This window comes from Anomaloglossus baeobatrachus, chromosome 11 (assembly GCF_048569485.1).
Source record: "Anomaloglossus baeobatrachus isolate aAnoBae1 chromosome 11, aAnoBae1.hap1, whole genome shotgun sequence".
Lineage (NCBI taxonomy): Eukaryota > Metazoa > Chordata > Amphibia > Anura > Aromobatidae > Anomaloglossus > Anomaloglossus baeobatrachus.
This window is the reverse complement of record NC_134363.1, coordinates 161,443,566-161,467,678: the sequence shown is the minus strand read 5'-3', so window position 1 is coordinate 161,467,678 and position 24,113 is coordinate 161,443,566. Positions and strand designations below refer to the sequence as shown.

Here is a 24,113-nt window from a genome sequence, read left to right as displayed (position 1 = left end):
TCTCCTGATGTCCGGGCGGGTTATGCACGTGTTCCCTGCCCCCCCGCGCCGCCTGTTCCTCCCTCCCTCCCTCTGGCTGTATGTAAATATCTAATCTTCAGAAACATGGCGCCGGAGTGGGCCTCTGCGCACAGCGCTTATCTCCGGCGCCATGTTTCTGAAGCACGCATCACACAGCTTGGTGTTAGAGGGCGGCGCATGCGCCCTCGCTCCTTCAGATCCCGTTGTGACCGCAGGAGCGAGCGCGATCACAACAGGACTGCAGAACAGCTGATCGGAGGACGCGATCAGCTGTAGCTACGATGACGTGCCGCCTCAGGACACCGGGCCAACACACCAGCCGGTGAGACATCGCTGTGGCGCCGCCCTCTCAGACACCAAGTTGTGTAATGCGGGGGCTTCAGAAACATGGCGCCGGAAATAAGCGCTATGCGCAGAGGCCCACTCCGGCGCCATGTTTCTGAAGATTAGATATTTACATACAGCCAGAGGGAGGGAGGGAGGGAGGGAGGGAGGGAGGAACAGGCGGCGCGGGGGGGCGGGGAACACGTGCATAACCCGCCCGGACATCAGGAGAGAGGGAGGAACAGGCTGGTGGGGGGGCGGGGAACTCCTGCATAACCCGCCCGGACATTAACAGAGAGGTGCACACGTCAATCAAAAAGTGCACGAAATTTCAAACTTTATAAAGATGAATTTCACAGCCTAAACACCCGAGCTGCACCCCAATGGTATGTACACACTGTGCATGATAGTGCCAGTACTGCACTGGCTGCAGCTTATACACGAAAATCCTGATGATTGGTTCCCTTTAAGAGACATTTTAGTGACAACCTCGTCACATGACAGTGTTATCACAAAGGTCTTTAAGCAGTCTTTTTAGGATATAAACGCTGGGCCTCTAGGAGAATAAGGGCCCTGTTAAAATTGCCCAATTTCCTCTCCCTTCCCCCTATTGTCAGTCCTTCATACCGGTCTGTCTCTTGTTCAGTTGTTTTAAACGCCTGCTATATAAATCGACCTTTAGTTACATGACTGAGAAGTCAAAAGGTCCTTAAAACAATCTTAACCTATGAATACAACTACTGGGGTCCCTAAGAGAGGGGCCTCTGAGAAATTTCAGTTTAACTCTTCCCATCGCAGGCCCTGACTGTAACTAGGGCTTATTTTTGAAGTAGGGCTTATATTTCAAGCATGATCCAAAAATCCTGTAAAAATCAGGCTAGGCCTTATTTTTGGTGAAACACAGTAGGGTTATCATTCTGCTCAATATTCATATATACTGTATGCAGTCAGCGCCCCCTAGTGGCCATTGCAGAAAGACAGAACTTAGATATTCCTGCTATAAAAAGATCTATTAAATAGTGATGGGCGAACAGTAACTATTCTTATTATGCTTATTGAATACCGAGTACTATTCCAGTATTCGTCATCACAAAAAAAAAAAAAAAATGCTCAGGTTCCCCATTGACTTGCATTAAGGTTGGTTATTCTCATGGGGCTATGCTTTGTAAGTAATGGGGCACCACAGCACTTTTAGACACCACCCTGATCGGGCCACCAGAGTCGGTCTACCACCTAGCTTATATTTATGGCTTATCCAAAAGAATAAACGATCAATATTGTAATCCCAAAAAAAAGCAAAAAACCTCCTTTCGTGCAGAATTTTGGACCATGCACGTTAATTCTCCCAAAACATTCAGGAAGCTCCAGATAAAGGGAAGATCTCGGACTCCCGGAAGAGTTGGCAAATCTACTAGGCGCACACCGAAGTGTCTCCAAACTTCACTAAGTCTGCGCTTCTGGAAGGAAGCCTTTCAATCCTAAAATGTTCTATCATCAGACAGACTACCCCTGTAAAATATGCATTAAATAGGGTGAGTTACCTGAAAATAGGCATGGCTGGGGGTAAAATGGTGATAAAGAGTAGATATTCATTTTAACGAGCTCAGTCAAGGCCAAAAGTTTTGAGATAGAAACACATTTTGGTATTCACAAAGTGGCGGCTTCAGGCTTCTAGTGGGAATTTGCATTACCTCCAGATTATAAGCGCAAATACATGAATGGCATTAGGTTGCAGAGTTCTTATTTGTTCTGAAAATTAACAAGGCGTTCTGTCCCTGCAGAAATTTCTGCAGCGATTTGAACAGCACACGTGCGCTTCAAAATCGCTGCAGAAACCGTCCGTAATGAAAAGCCGATTTCATGCGCTCTGGATGCAGCTCCTCCCATAGACAGAGCGAGGGCTGTATCCAAAGCGCATGAAAGTAGTGACATGTTGCTTTTTAGAACGCAGCGATTTGGCAGCAGCCGAAACGCTGTGTTCTAATACGCCACGGGGGCATGGATTAGGCACAATCTTTATAGATTGTGCTGGGGATGCAGGACGCATGCAGTTACGCTGCGGTGCAGAACGCAGCGTAATTGCATGAAAATATGCTACGTGGGCACATAGCCCAAGAGCTGATTGTCTGCTTTAGAAACAATTTTCTTCTTCTGTTATCTATGGTCATCTCCAAGATATCATGTGCAGTCATCATTGTGTCAAAAGAGCTTTACAGGCAAGGACATTGCTACTTGTAAGACTGACCCTTAAAAACAATTTATCAGATCCTCAAGAACTTAAAAAAAAAAGGGGTGAATGCTATGCAGAAGGCTTCGGGCATCCAAGAAAGTCCAACAAAAGCCAGGACCATCCCCTAAAGAGGACTGCACTACGGATCTAGATGGAAACCAGCGCAGGCTTGCCCTGAAACGGGAGCAGTTGTCAGTGCATCCACATGCACAGTGAGCTGAAGGCTTTCTGGAGGTTGTCTGGTGTCCAGAAAGGAAAGTGCAAGGACCAGCCCCTACAGAGGACTTTGCTATGGTACTGGTTTGATACTAGTGCAGAGCTTGCTCTGAAATGGGAGCAGTTGTCAGTGCATCTGCACGCACAGTGAGCTGAAGGCTTTTTGGAGGCTGCCTGGTGTCCAGGAAGACAGCAAGGAAGACCCTTCTCTCTAAGAAGAGCATCAAGGGCAGATTGATGCTATTGAACTGCAGAGTACTGGGGTAAAGTTATTTCTCAGATGACTGTTTGGACAATCATAGTTTCATATACCCCAATGAGGAAAAAGATGAACGCTGTCAAGAGTCCAACAGTAAAGCATCCTGAGACAATTAATGTGTGAGGTTTTTTCTCATTCATGGCGGTTGGGGAGGCTCACTTTTTTTTTTTTAAAGAACACTGCCATGAATAAATAATGGTATCAAACCCTCCACCAACAGCAACGTCTTCCAACTATCCAGAAGCAGTTTGATAATGGACAAGGCTTTTTCCAGCGTGGAGACCATGTCATAAGGTAAAACATTCATAACCAAGTAGCTCGGTGAACCAAAGATGTAGTAAAAAAAAGAAAAAAAAAAAAAAAACACCCCAAAAAAAACCCCAAACACTGAAGCAGTAAACGTCATGATTTACAAAATATGTGTCCCTCTCAAAACTTTCTGCCATGACCAAGCATGTTAGATGGTTTAATAAAAGGCAAGTTCTTAATGGAAAGGTATTTTCAGAGCCGTCAGCATAAGCTTTGAGGACGAGCAAAATTTCTATGGTCCCCATGCTGAACTGCACACTATATGTAGGACGCAGTCTAATTAAAGAGGGTTTTCCAGGCTCAGCATAAACGTCTGCCATCCTGCTATGCAACTGCAGAATCTTGAGAATATAAAATGTGCACATTGTCAGGATTCCCCTCTATTTCCACGCACGCAGACCAGCTTCTCATAAATGTCCTTTTAGATTTTTCACTCTTATTAAAAATTACCAGTGAGAAGACGACCTGATAAAAAAATGCTTACCTTAAGAATCCTCCACCCGCTCTGCTAGACCGATAATCTCAGCCAGATCATATGTAATAAACGCCAACCACCTAACTCTGCCATTTCGGCCACCTCAACCTGCCATATCGGCCACCTCAACCTGCCATATCGGCCACCTCAACCTGCCATATCGGCCACCTCAACCTGCCATATCGGCCACCTCAACCTGCCGGCAATGAGAGGCCCCAGCAGTGAGGTCACTGGTGGTCATGACATCACTTAAGTTAAGTGGAAGCTGTGGGTGCAGCAGTTTGGGAGCATAGGGCGTAAAATATGACTTATTTTGTATTCTTTTATCAGAATAACCTTATTATTGGTAACTATAAAAAAAAAAAAAAAAAACACGAAAAACGAATCTGCTCCAAAACCCATGTCAACATACTTAAAGTGGATCCACTGCAGAGTCCACATAAACACAACCCCCCCACACACACACAAAAAAGCCCCTCACCTTTAAAATATTCATTACAGAGGTGCATGTCGAACAAGACACCACAACTCTACTTATGAGCGATCATAATGTTCTGTTAGGAAAAGGGGACCATACAGTTTAATTTTATATTTATTTTTGTTGTACTTTTTTGGAGGGGTGGGGGGGTGTAAGTAATTTATTAATTTCTGTTAAGAAAAATAATGATCACGAATTGTTCACACACATACATATATATATATATATATATATATATATATATATATATATATATATATATATATATATATATATATATATATATATATATATATATATATATATATATATATATATATATATATATATACACACACACACACTATATATACATATACACACACACTGCTCAAAAAAAATAAAGGGAACACGTAAAGGGTACACAAAAAAATAAAATCCCTGTTTATTTTTTTTAGAATTATACACACACACACACATATATATATATACATACATACATACATACACATACACACACACACATACACACATACACACTATACATATGTATACATATGTATATTCTATACACACACACACACACACACACACACACACACACACATGTTCTATACACACACACACACACACACACACACACACACACACACACACACACACACACACACACACACACACACAGTTTTCTAATAATTTAATTATTTCAAATAATTTATGGCCATAGGCCGCATACGGGTTGAATATACAGAGAAACAGTCCTGTACAAGCAAAGCGGTGCAACATTTTTAATGAAACCCAATTGCAAAAAAGTTATTTTTAGCCCCACCAAAATGTATGCAAGTATCATATAAAAAAAAAATAAAATAATAGATATCTGTATTTCAATATCTCACTAATAAGGTGAACAAACATTTACAAAAATTGAGCTCAATGTTATATTAGGGAATATATTCTATATATCGATGCAACTTGAAAAGAGGAGTCTTCCAGTTTGCCAAATTACCTAATAATTCTAACCAATGATTCACAATAAAGGCAAAGTAAAAAGGCAGGTCGAGGAGAGGGTTTAAAAACAAAAGCGATGCCACAAAAGATAAAATCCAGTCCGAAAACGTGTGAAAGAGTGATTTTCAGAGATTAGTCTGCTCCTTCAGGACGAAAATCACATTACCTCAATGTGATTTTTGTCCTGAAAAAGCGTAATCTGCGAAACACGTAAACTAATAAAATCACTCTTTTTAACAAAGTTTTTGGACTGGGTTTTACATTTGCGGCAGCGCGGTGTTTAACCCTTTCCTTCAGCAGCTTACAGTGGTTGTGCCTCCTAGATCTTACTTCAGCCTTCTGTTTCCCATCTCTCTAAGAAAGCCAAAGCGGCAGTGCGTTACCTCAAACTCCTCCCAGAAGCCTTGCTTGGCCTTTTCGGTGTTGTCAGCCATTTTGTTCAGTTCTCGTACTCTAGACTCTATGTTGGCGGCGTTGATCCGTGTCGCGTTGAATGGCTGCAAACAAACGATGTTCAGAAGCCTTCATGTAAAAAAGGACAAACTACGGAGTGTAGAAATTAATCCCATCAACAATCCTCTCTACCTGCTTTAGATGCACCACGGCCCCCGACTTCTCCACCATGGGGTTCTTCTTGTAGTGCTCCAGTAGATCCGTCAGCGTATCGAAGCGCTCCCCTCCTCCTACGTCATATTTACCGTCCGGCTGAAATGTGGAGTCACATCAAGCTGAATCAATAAATCTATGAAAACTTCAGATTCTTTTCAAAAACTACAAAAATTAAAGAAATAAACCCTATAATCTGCGACCTTCTTACCTGGAACCGGATCATGACATGTGTGACGCGAGATTTACGCTCCCCATTCTCGAGCTTCTCCTCGCTTGTGAGGACGGACAGCACAAAGTCTCCCGGTTTGCTCTGACTTTCCCGCACTAGAAAACTTCCAGGCTTTCCCTTTTCCAGCAACAGCTTCTCGGCTTCCTTTCCTGAGAGATGTCCGTGGTACCACCTGAAAAATAAAACGAAGATTAGGAGAAAGCCATTTTAGAATGATCAAGAACATTTATGCAAAAATCCACAATATCCGCAAATACACAAGCTGAGTCTTTTAGCTGGATCTGGTCTTCAAATGGCACTAAAAGTTTCGCCATCATAACTACCTCTGGGGTTCACATTTTAAAGAAGACCTGTTTGCTATCCAAATATGTAATTCTTGTTATTTCCCCAAAAATATATTTCACAGTTAACCAAAAAGGAGAATCCGAGAGCCTGAAACATTATAAAAAGTAAACCAAAACGTTTGAAAAGGTCAGAAAATATTCAAGGCCCAAATATATTTAAAGTCCACGTGAAAAAGGTGTGATTGGAAATCTCGTCAGCTTGGGAGGCCACAATACACATTAGATTTGTGTGTCTACCGACAGTCTATCCAGTGTGTATGGAAGTCGCAGGGAAGGATCGGTCATTTTGAATTACAATGCCAGCACTTTGTGCTCCGGTCATAGACGTTCTGCAGTGACTTAGTCCCCTCATGAATAAAAACATACGATCAGAGGAATCAAGCACGCCTATTATACAGGAAAACACACAGGCGCCACCATTCACAATAGGTGATGTCACAGCTCCCCTCTTCCACCTCCAGTACAATGACCGAGATGTGCTATATAGAGAGATTTTAATACAAAATCCACCATTCACAATAGGTGATGTCACAACTCACCTCCTTCTGTAAAATGACACCTCTACATACAGCAGGATCCTCCATTTACCATAGGGGAGATCAGTCATTGTGCAGGAGGAGGTGGTGTGCTGTGAAAACACCTATATACAGCAGATAACAGGATCTACCATTCACAATAAGTGATGCCACAGCTCCCCTCCTCCCCTCCTGTACAATGGCTGATACTTCTATATACAGCAAATAATAGGATCCTACATTCAGAATAGGTGATATCACAGCTCACCTCCTCCTGTACGACCTTTACATACTGCCGGATCCTCCATTTAACATAGGTGAGATCAGTTATTGTGCAGGAGGAGGAGGGGGGTGTGCTGTGAAAACGCTTCTATATACAGTAGTGTCATGTAAAACTCTCGAAGGGTCCTCACCCCCCTCTTTGCCATCAGCCACAGATAGTCATGATGATTATGTGATCGGCCTGAAAGTTTAGGTATTTATGACTTTGGGTGATGGTAGAACTACAGAAAAAAGATGCAGAGAAAGACAATCCTTTGTTCTGTTGGAGGGAAAAACTTCCAAAGCAGTTTATAAGTGCTACGTTAATGCTAGAAAATTAAAAGCATATTTCCAGCGCACCGTTTAGTTCCACTGGATCTCGCTGGTAGCGCAACAAATGAGTATTGGCCAGTAACATCATGCTAGATGCGTTGTGTTTGGTATCTATGTAAATGTAAAATTGAGATAAAATATGACGCTAATATCCTTCACCTGTGTTGGCCCAGGGGCAAAGATATGTGAAAAGCTAGAATTAGAGAACTTTAAGACAATCTCGGCACAGCCCACAAGAGACTCTGAAATGAGGTCACAGAGAGGGGGGGGGGGTTACTTAAGGGCATAAAAGAGACTAGCTCCTTGGGGGTGGGGGGTGGGGGGGCAGTCAGTACTGGAGGGCATCAGTAAGTGATGATGCTGGCCGTCTTTCTACCATCGTCTCCTCTTGGAGCCCCTCCCTCCCTAAATTCAGACGTCAAATCTATGCCACGAGTTTAGTAAGTTTCACGTTTATACCTTTTATTTTTATGTAACTGTCTATACTGAATTTGTATTGTTCCAATTTGTAAATTCTTGTATATTTAAACACTGCCTATTTTCGGATTAAATATATAAAATTTAATAGTTTCTTTCCTCATGCTTTATATACGAATCCAAAAACCCGAAGGGCCTCATGCTATCTGTAACGGGTCCCCAGCTATCCCGAAAAGCTGGGTGGTGGCAGCGTAATTATTACTGCATAGAATTATTGCAGTGCTATCATTAAGGGTACCCAGGTATATATATATTCCATTAGCGGGAATCTGTGATATATACATTAACACTTGCTGTGAGACCTCCAATAGTTGGCATTCTTGGCTCAGCAGCCTCATTCTGTTCATTGTCCTTCAGTACCAAAAGTGGCCTGTCTGCAGGGTGGGCGCTAGAGAGTAGTTGTGTTTGTGACAAACCAGCGAACAGCTGCAGGATATCTGAGTGACTCCCCCGGCTGTTCATGACAAGTAGCTAACACAAGAACCACCATTCACACTAGATGAGGTCACAGCTCACCTCCTCCTTTCCATACACTGACCTTTGCACAGGTCACAGAGCATGCCTACAACTTTCTCCAATTAAAGTAAATTATTCAGAGCCAGTTCCTATTGTCCAGACTCCGCTAACAGAAGCCAAGGCAAGATTATTGTTTCCATATTCGTACAGAAAAAAAAAAATTGAAAAAAAAAACAAATAAATTCAGATATTGATAGATATACAGTATATCTATATAAATTAAATAATAAATATTAAATAATATGTATGGAATGAACACAAGATAAATAGTTGACATTTTCCCTTTAATTTTACATTGTGGAATTGCTATTTAACCAGTTGCTTAAAAGTAAATATGTCCTCCAGAGCTGTAGCTCCGCTTTCCAGTGCGCTTTTATTAATTAATTCTGGATATACAAACTAGAACCAATGTGAACAACACCCCCCGCAGTTAATAACAGCCCAACGCTCCTTTTTTCAATAGCAAAGAACATTTCACATCCGAATAAATTGTATAACCGGCCTTTATGTTGCCGGATCCTTTCAATTCCATTAAGTAATGTGCTGCAAATTAATTAAAATACAATGACTTCTAGTAAAAAAAAAAAAAAAACAAAAACACAAAACCCATAAAATCTATTAAAGGCTGTTTATATAAAATTCCCCAAGGTAGCCAAAAACTGGCGAGTGGATTAAACCCACGCTGCTTGTTACAGGGAAGTCTCTATTGTAACAGAAAATCAAAACCAGCAGAAGTGAAGCGCGAGCGGCCGGTAAATCGCTCCCCCACCTATCCGCCTGCACGCCGCGCACTACATCCATCCAGCAAATCGACACTTCACCGGATTAACCAGCAGAGCATCCATTTACCAAAGTGGTTGATGGAGCTTGTTGACTGCCAATTGAGAGTTTTATCGCTCGTGGTCAATGACAGTGAACGGCTCATTTGTCCCAATAAATTACATAAAATGTTGCACTGAACACAAACGAGTAACATATTAACGTCGGAATTAAAGGGTTGTCCACTATATTTTAATAACTGTGGAGGAAATTCTTAAAATTTATTGGTAAGCGCCATTAATTAAGTGCCACAAAATTATAAGTTGTACAGGTTCTTGTCCACATCGACAGAATGCACAGCTCTCCTCCTCCTCCTCCTCCTCAGCAGGCTGCACCCTCCTCCTCCTCGGCAGGCTGCACCGTTCTCCTCCTCCTCCTCCTCGGCAGGCTGCACCGTTCTCCTCTTCCTCCACCTCGACAGACTGCACAGTTCTTCTCTTCAGAAGATTTTAGCTGATGGACGAATATGTGATAAGACAGGTCTGTCCACCTCTTTTTCAGCCTCAAAGAGGAAAACCAAATAGTTCTTTCTACTTCTGATTTACAAATTCCTATGTGACCTTCTTGATGATACACTTGATGGTGCAAGGTATTGGATCCATATTCCATCTACAGAAGCTTTCATCACATCCAATTCATTCCCTATTTAGAGCCCAGCACTAGGGATGTCTAGGATCAGGTATAAGGCTCGGCGCATAGGTGCGGAACCTATCTAGGGTGGTGAGGGACCCCCAGGGACCAGCAGTAGGTTTCGTCAGGAGTCACCATTTCCCCCTTCCCAAGATGCAGAGGTCCCCTTCCTTTACACGGTTTGCTTGGTACTTCCCCGTTCCTAGCTTGACCGCTCCCCTGGGATATTAAATATCTAGATAGTCTCTTCAACAAGCAAAAAAGCAGGGACTCCAGTGCCAACTGTTGGAATTGGCAATCCCAAAAGTCTATCTGAAACCCCTTAATAGAGTCTTGCCCCATAACTTCCGATAATTAGCCAAACCAGTACTTCCAATGGTTGCAAATCCCAAAACCCTGTAAAAGAGTCTCTCTAGAGTCACTCATTCTGGACAATACACTTTTACCCATACATTCGATAAGACTCTGTGGGTCTTTACAAAACAGAATCACACAGTCCACAGCTCATAAGAAACTTCACTAGGCATGAGCGGAGCCATGGAAGTTCGGGTACGCCCTTACTTTAGTTAAAAGTTAAGCTTGAGAACCGAACGCCCGTATAAAAATCAATGGAAACCTGTTATGATTCAAGGACCGAGGAGGATCAAAAATGCGGAAACCCAAAAAGTAACCAGAGTGGCTGGAACCTTAACGGACTGCAGACCTAATCCTGACACACAACTAGAAGTATCCGTGGGACGAGCCTACGATGACCTAGTCGTCTCGACACAGCCAGAGAACTAAATATTCTTATAGATAGAAATATAAGAAAAGCTAATCTGCCTCGGAGCAATCCCCAAAGATATAGATAGCCCCCCACATGTAAAGACTACGGTGATATAGGAAAACACAATACATAGCTAGAAAAACAGGTTCAGCAAAGGTGAGGCCCAAACTATCTTTATAAGAAAGGATAGGAAAGATAACTGTCTACAGCCGTAAAAACCCTAATACCAGCACGTCTGATCTGGAAAAAACCCTGAGACCAAAGAGTCTCTCCCCCACTAAAATCAGCACTCTGATGTTACTGGGATCCAAAAAATATAACAGCAATAACCTGCAACCAGGTAGATAATGCCCAATAGTCCAATTTATACAAGATAATAGCAGGGACTAAAACTTAACTTAATAATCCAGATAAAATTGTCAATATTACAAAAGTGCAGTAAAATTGCCAAATGGCTATAAGTTGAAGTGGTCTCACCCAGATGTTCTCCAGGGACAAAAGGACACACCGATCCAGGGTTGATCAGAAGTGGAAAAAACCAGGTAAAGCATTGGGAGATGGTGAGATATAAACCCTGTCGTGCCCTGTGCCAATGCTTCCGCCCTGACAAGGGCAGCGCCCAAGTGATCTGTCTGCCCCACAACCAAATAAAGAAGCGTTCTCCCAACGCGTTTCCCTCTAAGTGAAAAGAGTTCTTCAGGGGAGATTAAAGAACCAGTTGAACAACCTGCAGTGGCAGGGTTCAAGAAACTGATCAACCTGCAGTGGCAGGGATCAAAGATACAGGCTATGTGTCCAAGTACAGGGTGGTGCATGGACATTAATGCCTGAAATCGCTATATACCCATTTGTTAATGATTATTACCTTCAGCCGTGCAGGGAAACCGCCCTGCATGATGCTCCGTTCGTGCTCACACTGCCGGCGTCTGAGGTCACTTCCGGTCATGTGACCAGCAGACTTCCGCGCTCCAGTCTGGAACGCATGAATAACCATTGGATGGGGGAGACATCAATCAATGAGGTCACATCCGGTTTTGCGAATTTCACCATTATAATAACTCAAGCTTCCCCATCCTATCGCTTTGTACAGGGGGCGTGTCGTTACCGTACAGGGCAGACTCCCTGTACAATATTCCGTTCATGCTCAAATTGCCGGCGTCTGACATCACTTATAGTCATGTGACTAACAGACTTCCGCGCTCCAATGTGGAACGCATAGACAATGATTGGGTATGGGAGACGTCAATAGACGAGGTCATATCCGGTTTGGCAGACCTCACTGTTGTATGTCACACAAGCTATCCCATCCAATCATCTTGCAATAGGGGTGTGTCGTCACAGATCATGTGACGTATGTTGTTCATATACAGTTCGTATCACCCACATATCGCAAATTAATGCTAGTAAACAAAACCAAACAATAACCTCTGATTTCGTTAATGAATGATGGCTAAGATATATACAAAGCACTAATGACCAGCAGATAGAGCACCTAAGGTTATTCATAAACTTACCGATTATTATAAGGAATTAGATTGTCAGTTCATCAGATAAACAATCTAAAAACAATTTTGCGATATGTGGGTGATACGAACTGTACATGAACAACATACGTCACATGATCTGTGACGACACACCCCTATTGCAAGATGATTGGATGGGATAGCTTGTGTGACATACAACAGTGAGGTCTGCCAAACCGGATATGACCTCGTCTATTGACATCTCCCATACCCAATCATTGTCTATGCGTTCCACATTGGAGCGCGGAAGTCTGTTAGTCACATGACTAAGTGATGTCAGACGCCGGCAATTTGAGCATGAACGGAATATTGTACAGGGAGTCTGCCCTGTACGGTAACGACACGCCCCCTGTACAAAGCGATAGGATGGGGAAGCTTGAGTTATTATAATGGTGAAATTCGCAAAACCGGATGTGACCTCATTGATTGATGTCTCCCCCATCCAATGGTTATTCATGCGTTCCAGACTGGAGCGCGGAAGTCTGCTGGTCACATGACCGGAAGTGACCTCAGACGCCGGCAGTGTGAGCACGAACGGAGCATCATGCAGGGCGGTTTCCCTGCACGGCTGAAGGTAATAATCATTAACAAATGGGTATATAGCGATTTCAGGCATTAATGTCCATGCACCACCCTGTACTTGGACACATAGCCTGTATCTTTGATCCCTGCCACTGCAGGTTGATCAGTTTCGTGAACCCTGCCACTGCAGGTTGTTCAACTGGTTCTTTAATCTCCCCTGAAGAACTCTTTTCACTTAGAGGGAAACGCGTTGGGAGAACGCTTCTTTATTTGGTTGTGGGGCAGACAGATCACTTGGGCGCTGCCCTTGTCAGGGCGGAAGCATTGGCACAGGGCACGACAGGGTTTATATCTCACCATCTCCCAATGCTTTACCTGGTTTTTTCCACTTCTGATCAACCCTGGATCGGTGTGTCCTTTTGTCCCTGGAGAACATCTGGGTGAGACCACTTCAACTTATAGCCATTTGGCAATTTTACTGCACTTTTGTAATATTGACAATTTTATCTGGATTATTAAAAGTTAAGTTTTAGTCCCTGCTATTATCTTGGGATCCAAAAACACTAATATAGATGAGGGACTGAATTAATACCAAGCATGACAGAACACAATACATTGCAAAATCATGGAGCTGGGTATACAGACATTCCCAGCAGGGAATTATCCAATTCCACCAGGAACTCCACACAGGCAAAATAGGAATAAAGCATTAGTATTAAGCAAAAAAACAAAAAGGCAGAGGTACAAGACCAACTTATCTGAGAGGAGTTTTGGCTGTGAGCAGGGCTGGTTTCAGAAGGTCCTTAACACACAGGATATCCATTGATCACTGGCAAGTGACAGGAGAAAACTACAGTTATATAGCTCAATCTGACCCTTATTGCCAGTCCTCCACAGGTGTGTGGCTTTCGTTCCACAAATCAACTGCCCTGCCAGCACTGACCACAAGAGGGAGCCCCAAACTGTAAAATGTATTCACAACAGAGACCCAAACTTCTGTGCTGTAAAATGGTTGTAGTAAGGGCTAGGGGGGCTGCTGAAGGAAGTAAAATGGGGGCAATTTCCCTGCAAACTAATGTGGATAGGAAAAAAAATAAAAAAAGGACGGTATGGGGTCCCCTCTATTTTTGATAACCAGCCAAGGAAAAGCAGACCTCTGAGGGATGCAGCCTGCAGCTGTCTGCTTTACCTGTGCTGGTTATCAAAAATAGCCAGGAGCACACTTTTTCTTTATTGCTCACATCAGCGGACAGGCATCCTCCCCATGCAAAAAAAACTTGTTGGTTTTAAAGTCTGCAGCCTTTCAACAAGCTTATTAGTATACGATCAGTACCCGGACTACGATCTCTTAGAGTTTTAGACTGACACCCGATGTCCGGTACGAACCCTGAACTTTAGGGATGAGCGAACCCGAAAGGTATTCTGCCTATAAGACCATTCTACGTACAAGGTTAGCACCCAACATACTTATGCTTTATCCAAAGAAGGAAGGAAGGTGGCATGTCACAGTGGGGTTCTGCAGTTTTTAATGTGCAATCATATGAAGGTTATATAGGTGGGGAGGGATAAGTGCAGGTGCGCCAGACGACGGCCGTTTCGCACTGAGACTTCCACGAGTCCAAGACCCGTGGAAGCACTTGGCCGTTTCGCACTGAGGCCAAGTGCTTCCACGGGTCTTGGACCCGTGGAAGCCTCAGTGCGAAACGGCCATCGTCCGGCGCACCTGCACTTATCCCTCCCCACCTATATAACCTTCATATGATTGCACGTTAAAAACTGCAGAAACCTACTGTGAAGTGCCGCCTTCCTTTCTTTGGATTCATCTGACTTCTCCTGCAACATTGGCTGAGCACCACCGTGGACTGCTAGAAGTCCATTATTCAGTAGAACTACGATCTATGAGTACCTACCTGAGGCTGCAGTGCCCGGCTGTCTCCATTTATCTTTGTATGCCTACGCTTTATTTTGGATAAATCACGCATTCAAACTCAATATGGACTGGGTAGACGCGTCGTTACAGAAAGAGGACAGAGTAAAAGTGCTTTCTAATACTGGAAACCATTGAACAGCGATTATCAACACCAACATCCAATCAGATTGCTTTAGTGATCCCACGAGGTTTCTGGAGCAGGATCTGACGAGGGTCCCTTCCCGCTGGACATTTATTCACTGCACTGGTTTTCTCTTCGGTCCCCTTGTGAACATCTATACATCTGAACAAGGTTATTTTTGCAGCATGTGCCGGCACCACTCATGTGAATTTGCCCGCATCGTGCCAACGGTTCCGGATATACGCACTCTTACAAGACCGGAACAGCAGATGTAGCGATCCCCTGAAAAGCAGTGTTGATCCTTTTCAACCTGTAAAATCCTATTTTAATCATCAAGCTTCACTCTGTACAATAAAAAGGCACGAGGACGACGACCCGGCACTATAAATACCCCCGGAGAGGAAGTTGTCAGACGGTTTTGCATTTATTCCAGTAGCGAGCCTGTGCATTTTCATCTTCAGCTAAGATCAGTCTGGCCTGTAACACGATCACATACGAGGGAAGACGGAAAGACATCCTAAGCCTCTCGAAATCCGGCGCAATGTGTTTACACCGCGCTAGGCAACAAGGATGGAGGAGGATAAAACAGCAAAATGAGGGGGCATGCCAGGAATAGAAAAAAAAAGGTAAAAAGGAATTTATAGTTTATTAAAGTTTATTCTAATTAGGATTTAGAGCTGCAACGTTACTAGAGTATCAAAAAGCACAAGGTGTGCCATACTCAGGGACATGGCCAAGGTAAGGAAGGTTGAAAAACCACCACCTCTGAACAAGACATAAGATAAAACGTCAAGACTGGGCCAAGAAATATCTTAAGACTGATTTTTCAAAGGTTTTATGGATGAAATGAGAGTGACTCTTGATGGGCCAGATGGATGGGCCAGAGGCTGGATCAGTAAAGGGCAGAGAGCTCCACTCCGACTCAGACGCCAGCAAGGTGGAGGTGGGCACTGGTATGGGCTGGTATCATCAAAGATGAACTTGTGGGACCTTTTCGGGTTGAGGATGGAGTGAAGCTCAACTCCCAGACTTACTGACAGTTTCTGGAAGACAACCTCTTCAAGCAGTGGTACAGGAAGAAGTCGGTATCGTTCAAGAAAAACATGATTTTCATACAGGACAATGCTCCATCCCATGCATCCAACTACTCCACAGCGTGGCTGGCCAGTAAAGGTCTAAAAGATGAAAAAATAATGACATGACCCCCTTGTTCACCTGATCTGAACCCCATAGAGAACCTGTGGTCCCTCATAAGATGTGAGATCTACATGGAGGGAAAACAGTCCACTTCTCGGAACAGTGTCTGGAGGCTGTGGTGGCTGCTGCACGCAATGTTGATCGTAAACAGATCAAGCAATGACAGAATCTATGGATGATCGCTGCTGAGTGTCATCAGAAAGAAAGTGGGCTATATTGATCACTAATTTTTTGGGGTTTTGTTTTTGCATGTCAGAAATGTTTATTTCTAAATTTTATGCAGTTATATTGGTTTACCTGGTGAAAATAAACAAGTGAGATGGGAATAGATTTGGTTTTTATTAAGTTGCCTAATAATTCTGCACAGTAATAGTTACCTGCACAAACCGATATCCTCCTAAGATAGCCAAATCTAAAAAACCCCGCTCCAACTTCCAAAAATATTAAGCTTTGATAGTTATGAGTATTGGGTTGATTGAGAACATCGTTGTTGATCAATAAAAAAAGGAAAAAAGGAAGGAAAAAGGAAAAGGAAGGAATATACATTATGTATATACACACACACAAAATTATATATACACACATACATATAATATATATATATACGCACACACATGCAGACACACGCACACCAAAAGTTTGGACACACCTTCTCATTCAAAGAGTTTTATTTTCATGACTCTGAAAATTGTAGATTCACATCGAAGGCATCAAAACTATGAATTAACACATGTGGAATGAAATACCTAACAAAAAAGTGTGAAACAACTGAAAATATGTCTTACATTCTAGGTTCTTCAAAGTAGCCACCTTTTGCTTTGATTACTGCTTTGCACACTCTTGGCATTCTCTTGATGAGCTTCAAGAGGCAGTCACTGGAAATGGTCTTCCAACAGTCTTGAAGGAGTTCCCAGAGATGCTTAGCACTTGTTGGCCCTTTTGCCTTCACTCTGCGGTCCAGCTCACCCCAAACCATATCTATTGGGTTCAGGTCTGGTGACTGTGGAGACAAGGTCATCTGGCGTTGCACCCCATCACTCTCCTTCTTGGTCAAATAGCCCTTACACAGCCTGGAGGTGTGTTTGAGATCATTGTCCTGTTGAAAAATAAATGATGGTCCAACTAAAACGCAAACCGGATGGAATAGCACGCCGCTGCAAGATGCTGTGGTAGCCATGCTGGTTCTGTATGCCTTCAATTTTGAATAAATCCCCAACAGTGTCACCAGCAAAGCACCCCCACACCATCACACCTCCTCCTCCATGCTTCACGGTGGGGGACCAGCCATGTAGAGAGTCTATCTGTTCACCTTTTCTACAAAGACACGGTGGTTGGATCCAAAGATCTCAAATTTGGACTCATCAGACCAAAGCACAGATTTCCACTGGTCTAATGTCCATTCCTCGTGTTCTTTAGCCCAAACAAGTCTCTTCTGCTTGTTGCCTGTCCTTAGCAGTGGTTTCCTAGCAGCTATTTTACCATGAAGGCTGCTGCACAAAGTCTCCTCTTAATAGCTGTTCTGGAGATGAGAAGGTGTGTCCAAACTTTTGGTGTGCACTAAAATTTATATAATATATTATATATATATATATATATATATATATATATATATATATATATATATATATATATATATATATATATATATATATATATATATATATATATATATATATATATATATATATATATATATATATATATATACACACATACACACACATATATATACATACATATACACACATATAAATATACACACATATAAATATACACATACACACGCACGTATACATACATACACACACACACACACATATTATATATATATATATATTACTCAAAACATACATGTATATCTGTAAAATATATATTATACACAGAATCAGTGACAAACAGCTGTTTTATGTAGCAGCCCCACCATATGCACTGATTGCATCTATATATCAAGAGCTTAAAAAAAAAAGAAAGAAAGAAAGAAAGAAAGAAAGAAAGAAAGAAAGAAAGAAAGAAAGAAAGAAAGAAAGAAAGAAAGAAAGAAAGAAAGAAAGGATAAACTCTTTAACTCAGGGTTAATTCACCCGAGAAGTACCGTATATACTGGCGTATAAGACGACTTTTTACCCCCTTAAAATAATGGCTACAGTGGGGGGTCGTCTTATACGCCGGATATACGGGGGGGGGGTGTGTATGTACACTGCAGCGTCCAGGGGAGGTGGTGGAAGCAGCTCTGGAGCACAGGGGAACGCTGCGGCCTGCATCCTTTGATCTCCTGCACCCGCTCATATAATATGCACAGCCGCTGTCCATCTCCAATGGTGCTGAAATCGCACGCAGTGAGGGGCTGGGGGAGCGGTGCATATTATATGAGCCTGCGCCCCCCTGTGATGGCACATGTCCCCCCCGTGTTAGATTTGGCCCCCAGGCTGCTGCTCATTCTAAAATAAAAAAGCTTTACTTACCCCTGCAGCATTTCTCCCTGTGTCCCTGCTTCCACTGTGATCAGGCAGAGAGCTCAGCCTGCTGTGCCGATCACATGACCGCACTGAACCAGGAAGTGGAAGAACAGAAGCACGGAGCCAGACAGGAGATAAGGAAAGAGGGTTTTATTTTACTTTGGGCAGCAGCCTAGGGGTCATATCTGACACAGGGGGACTTGTGCGATCTATAGGGTCCATGGGCAGCACTATGGGGGCGATATCTGACACAGGGGGACTTGTGCGATCTATATAGGGGCCATGGGCAGCACTATGGGGGCGATATCTGACACAGGGGGACTTGTGCGATCTATATAGGGGCCATGGGCAGCACTATGGGGGCGATATCTGACACAGGGGGACTTGTGCGATCTATAGGGGCCATGGGCAGCACTATGGGGGCGATATCTGACACAGGGGGACTTGTGCGATCTATATAGGGGCCATGGGCAGCACTATGGGGGCGATATCTGACACAGGGGGACTTGTGCGATCTATATAGGGGCCATGGGCAGCACTATGGGGGCGATATCTGACACAGGGGGACTTGTGCGATCTATAGGGGCCATGGGCAGCACTATGGGGGCGATATCTGACACAGGGGGACTTGTGCGATCTATATAGGGGCCATGGGCAGCACTATGGGGGCGATATCTAACACAGGGGGACTTGTGCGATCTATATAGGGGCCATGGGCAGCACTATGGGGGAGATATCTAACACAGGGGGACTTGTGCCCATTATGGGCCCCAGTGAGCTGCTTCTAACCCCCCAGATGTATGCCCTGCCAATCCCCCCCCCCCCGCCGATGCCGCGGGTGCTGTACCCGCCGAGCCGCGGGTGCAGGCCCCACAGAGCAGCAGAGTTGTGTGTATTTGTCTGTATGTAGCAGAGTTGTATGTGTTTGTCTGTATGTAGCAGAGTTGTACGTGTTTGTCTGTATGTAGCAGAGTTGTGTGTGTGTGTTTGTCTGTATGTAGCAGAGTTGTGTGTGTTTGTCTGTATGTAGCAGAGTTGTGTGTGTTTGTCTGTTTGTAGCAGAGTTGTGTGTGTTTGTCTGTTTGTAGCAGAGTTGTGTGTGTCTGTTTGTAGCAGAGTGTAGTACCATTGTTTCAGTCCAGTTGTGGCTTTATACAGCAGGGAGGAGCATTCCTTGCTGTACTAAGTGAACATTGGAGCGATTGATCTGTCAATGGCCCTTTAAAAACATATTGTACGGCTCTCGCGGAATTAAAATTAACATGTTGCAATCAAAGCAGACTTTTTCATTTGGGAGCGGGGTAGTCTTATACAGTGAGTATATCCCAAATTCTATATTTTTAGGGCAGAAGTTGGGGGTCGTCTTATACGCCCAGTCGTCTTATACGCCGGCATATACGGTACTAAACCTTCTAAAAAGCGCACAAGTAGTGTACATCAGATGATAATAGATGTGGATCGCTTTCATAAGACTCCATGGGGAAAGTGGAGAGACAACGTTCCGGAAACACGCTGCGCTCAATATTTATCCTCATGAAATCAAAGCCTAAATGCCGGCTGCTTTATATTTCTTTGCACATTTACATTATTTCTACCCAAACTCCAGAAAGCACTCAGAAAACGCATTAAGTCAAATGTTTCCTCCCGAAGTATTATAGACTATTGATCGTCTTCTTCGTGTTGCTCCCTCTCCGGCAAAAGGACGACGCGGTAACTACCACTTCAGAATCAATATCGCAGTTCATTTTATGACTTTCGTGCAATTGTTGGAACATTTTATTTATGCATCAGGAAAAAAATAAAAATAAAAATACAAAAAGATGAGGAAAACAAGACTTGATGGATGAATCTCCGGTGAAGACCACACGACGTGCTCCTGCCGCCAGACAACACAACGCCTATATAATAATAGGCAATGTAATTGAAAGTGCCCCGAGCACAATGCCGAGCGCACGGGCCGGACCACCAGAATATAAAACATTAATGTGACCCCCCGCTAGATTTCCTACATAAAAGCCACATCAAATGGGAAAACCTACACAGCCGTATATCAGACCGCTACCACTTCATATTATACTACACAATGGAATCCATTACCGGAACGGCAGGATCTCAAAATTGAAGGGATTGTCCAGGATTAGGAATGGAGGGCAATGTGGGGGCCCATTATTCCATATGTAGGGGCCATGCGGGGCCCATTATTCTGTATGGAGGGGGCATGCGGGGCCCATTATTCTGTATGGAGGGGGCATGCGGGGCCCATTATTCTGTATGGAGGGGGCATGCAGGGCCCATTATTCTGTATGGAGGGGGGCATGCAGGGCCCATTATTCTGTATGGAGGGGGGCATGCAGGGCCCATTATTCTGTATGGAGGGGGGCATGCAGGGCCCATTATTCTGTATGGAGGGGGGCATGCAGGGCCCATTATTCTGTATGGAGGGGGCATGCAGGGCCTATTATTCTGTATGGAGGGGGCATGCAGGGCCCATTATTCTGTATGGAGGGGGCATGCAGGGCCCATTATTCTGTATGGAGGGGGCATGCAGGGCCCATTATTCTGTATGGAGGGGGCATGCAGGGCCCATTATTCTGTATGGAGGGGGCATGCAGGGCCCATTATTCTGTATGGAGGGGGCATGCAGGGCCCATTAATTCTGTATGGAGGGGGCATGCAGGGCCCATTAATTCTGTATGGAGGGGGCATGCAGGGCCCATTAATTCTGTATGGAGGGGGCATGCAGGGCCCATTAATTCTGTATGGAGGGGGCATGCAGGGCCCATTAATTCTGTATGGAGGGGGCATGCAGGGCCCATTATTCTGTATGGAGGGGGCATGCAGGGCCCATTATTCTGTATGGAGGGGGCATGCAGGGCCCATTATTATTCTGTATGGAGGGGGCATGCAGGGCCCATTATTATTCTGTATGGAGGGGGCATGCAGGGCCCATTATTATTCTGTATGGAGGGGGCATGCAGGGCCCATTATTATTCTGTATGGAGGGGGCATGCAGGGCCCATTATTATTCTGTATGGAGGGGGCATGCAGGGCCCATTATTATTCTGTATAGAGGGGGCATGCAGGGCCCATTATTATTCTGTATGGAGGGGGCATGCAGGGCCCATTATTCTGCATGGAGGGGGCATGCAGGGCCCATTATTTCGTATGGAGGGGGCATGCAGGGCCCATTATTTCGTATGGAGGGGGCATGCAGGGCCCATTATTCTGTATGGAGGGCCATGCGGGGACCCATTATTCTGTATGGAGGGGGCCATGCAGGGCCCATTATTCTGTATGGAGGGGGCATGCGGGGCCCATTATTCTGTATGGAGGGGGCATGCAGGGCCCATTATTCTGTATGGAGGGGGCATGCAGGGCCCATTATTCTGTATGGAGGGGGTATGCAGGGCCCATTATTCTGTATGGAGGGGGCATGCAGGGCCTATTATACTGTATGGAGGGCTATGTGGGGCCCGCAACTAGGTTGGCACATGACTTTTTCAAAGTTTTTACCTTTGGCCATCTGTGTTTGACAACCCTTCTTTAACTGAACCATATAAAAAAAAAAAAAAAAAAAAAAAAAAAAAGCCCCTACTGTGACAATCAGTATTCCGGGGTAGCAGTCGCTCCCAGGCATCACACTGGTCATCTGTCACTGCGCTGTCTGCATTGGTAGTGTGTGATGCCGATGACGTTAAGACCCGCACCATCAACAGATATAGTGCATGTGATCGGTTCATCACAATATGACACCAGGTACGATACCTGCTCATCGCGAACTCGTCTCTGTAGTAGAGGGACATGATATCATATCATCTGCACCCCTTAATTCTGATGGGGAAAAAAAAAAAAAAAAAAAAAAAAAAAAAAAAAAAAAGAGTAGGGGGGAGAAATCTCCCTACCCACACTTTTTTTTTTCTCTAAGGCTACTTTCACACATCCGGTTTGAGCCGTGCGGCTTAATCCGGCTGTGAAACCTATGTAACGGATGCGGCGAAAACACCGCATCCTTTGCATAAGTTTTTCCATGCGGCCGGTCCGTTTTTTTCCGGTTGCGGCACGCTACTGAGCATGCGCAGTGGGAAAAAAAACCGCATGCGGCGGCCGCATGCAGTTTTTTCCGCATCGCGCTGCATCCGGCATCCATAGGCATGCATGGAAAATGCGCCGCAGCGGCCGGATGCGGCGCGATGCAGTTTTTTTTTGCCGGAGCAAAAAACGTTGCAGGGAACGTTCTATCCGGCCGCCGCATCGGCTAAATCTGCCGCATGCGGCAAAAACGGGACCGAACGCAAGCCCCTGCGGCACAATACGGCACTAATGTAAGTCTATGCAAAAAAAAAAAACGCAACCGGCGTTACAAAAGCCGGTTGCGGTTTTTCTGCAGAACGCCGTATTGTGCCGCAGAGCAAAAATCCGGATGTGTGAAAGTAGCCTAAAAAGTAGTGTGAGTAGGGAGATTTCCCCCCCTTTTTTTTTTTAAAAAGAAGACATCAGTATAGTAAGTGGCCCAATGATGCCTGTAAAAAAAGCAAAAAGTATATTAAAAAAAAATAAAAAAAATTGCCCCCTTTTGCAAAATTATTATTTTATATTAGCTCCCCCCCAAAAATTGCTGGAAATTAGCGGCATCTGCAAGTCTGGAAATATTAAGTCTGTGCAAACTGACAATACCCATCACCAATAAGATGTAACCGCTGCCTCCTGGTCCAGGCCTGACCCACAGATGGCAGCAGTGTGGCAGGAAAGCCGTCCCCGTGCACCGGCAGCCCTCACCTCTCAGAGGTCGGATCCTGCGAGTTCAGCGGGTACTTCAGCTCAATCACGTCTCCGTTCTTCTCCCGCAGGAGTCCCTGCTGCTCTGTGTAATACTGCACCAGCTCGGCCAACGTGGCGAACGTTTCTCCTCCGTACAAGTCATAGAAATCGCCCGTATTCTGGATTTTAATGTGTGTGACTTCATCATGCCTCCTGCAAAAAAACAAAAAACAAAAAAACAAACAGTTTAGAAACAAAGTAAAAAATGCTGAACACTTCCGATATGAGCAGTATATAAACAATAGCAGAGGCTACATTTACTCAATGCTAAAGTACACTTACAGCCCATTTTATACTTCAGAGCTGAAATCACAATTGTGCAGGCTTCAGAGCTGAAATCCTCCAGCTTTCTTTACTTGTAAAGTGCCATGCCAGACACTAAAGCAAAACAGATGATTTATTAACTATCCCACCGTTTGCTAAAAGTACAACTAATCTGTTGTAGAGAGTGTGTCAGCCCAAACGGATTAGATAAACTAAGCACACAGCCTTGTAGGGGGGTACAGACCCTAAAAAAACGGCACTTAGTGCTGTAGTTGCTACATCAGTTCTGCAGAAACTGAAGAATAAATCAGAAACACCAATGATGCACCCTGGGTGTGATCAAGAGGCTCCGTGCACGGTTCCGCCCACTGGTTTTGCCAGCCCCGCCTCCATGACTGGTGATGGACAACTCTGATTGGAGCGAGCACCATCTACAGATAAAAGAATCAAGCAAGTCAACACTATCAATAACCAATGGAGGAAG

At 44.2% G+C, this 24,113-nt stretch overlaps 1 protein-coding gene across 2 annotated transcripts in view; it reads right to left on the bottom strand.

The window, feature by feature from the left end:
- The window catches only part of LOC142255968 (tyrosine-protein phosphatase non-receptor type 11-like), a 125,905-nt gene that overhangs the window by 25,202 nt on the left and 76,590 nt on the right, over positions 1–24,113 (bottom strand). For both annotated transcript variants that reach the window (XM_075327435.1, XM_075327436.1), the window contains exons 3-6: positions 23,324–23,518; positions 6,117–6,309; positions 5,885–6,004; positions 5,683–5,796 (exon numbers count right to left, since the gene is read on the bottom strand). In XM_075327435.1, coding sequence (XP_075183550.1) covers positions 5,683–5,796; positions 5,885–6,004; positions 6,117–6,309; positions 23,324–23,518 — 622 coding nt within the window. The remainder of the gene's footprint in view (positions 1–5,682; positions 5,797–5,884; positions 6,005–6,116; positions 6,310–23,323; positions 23,519–24,113) is intronic.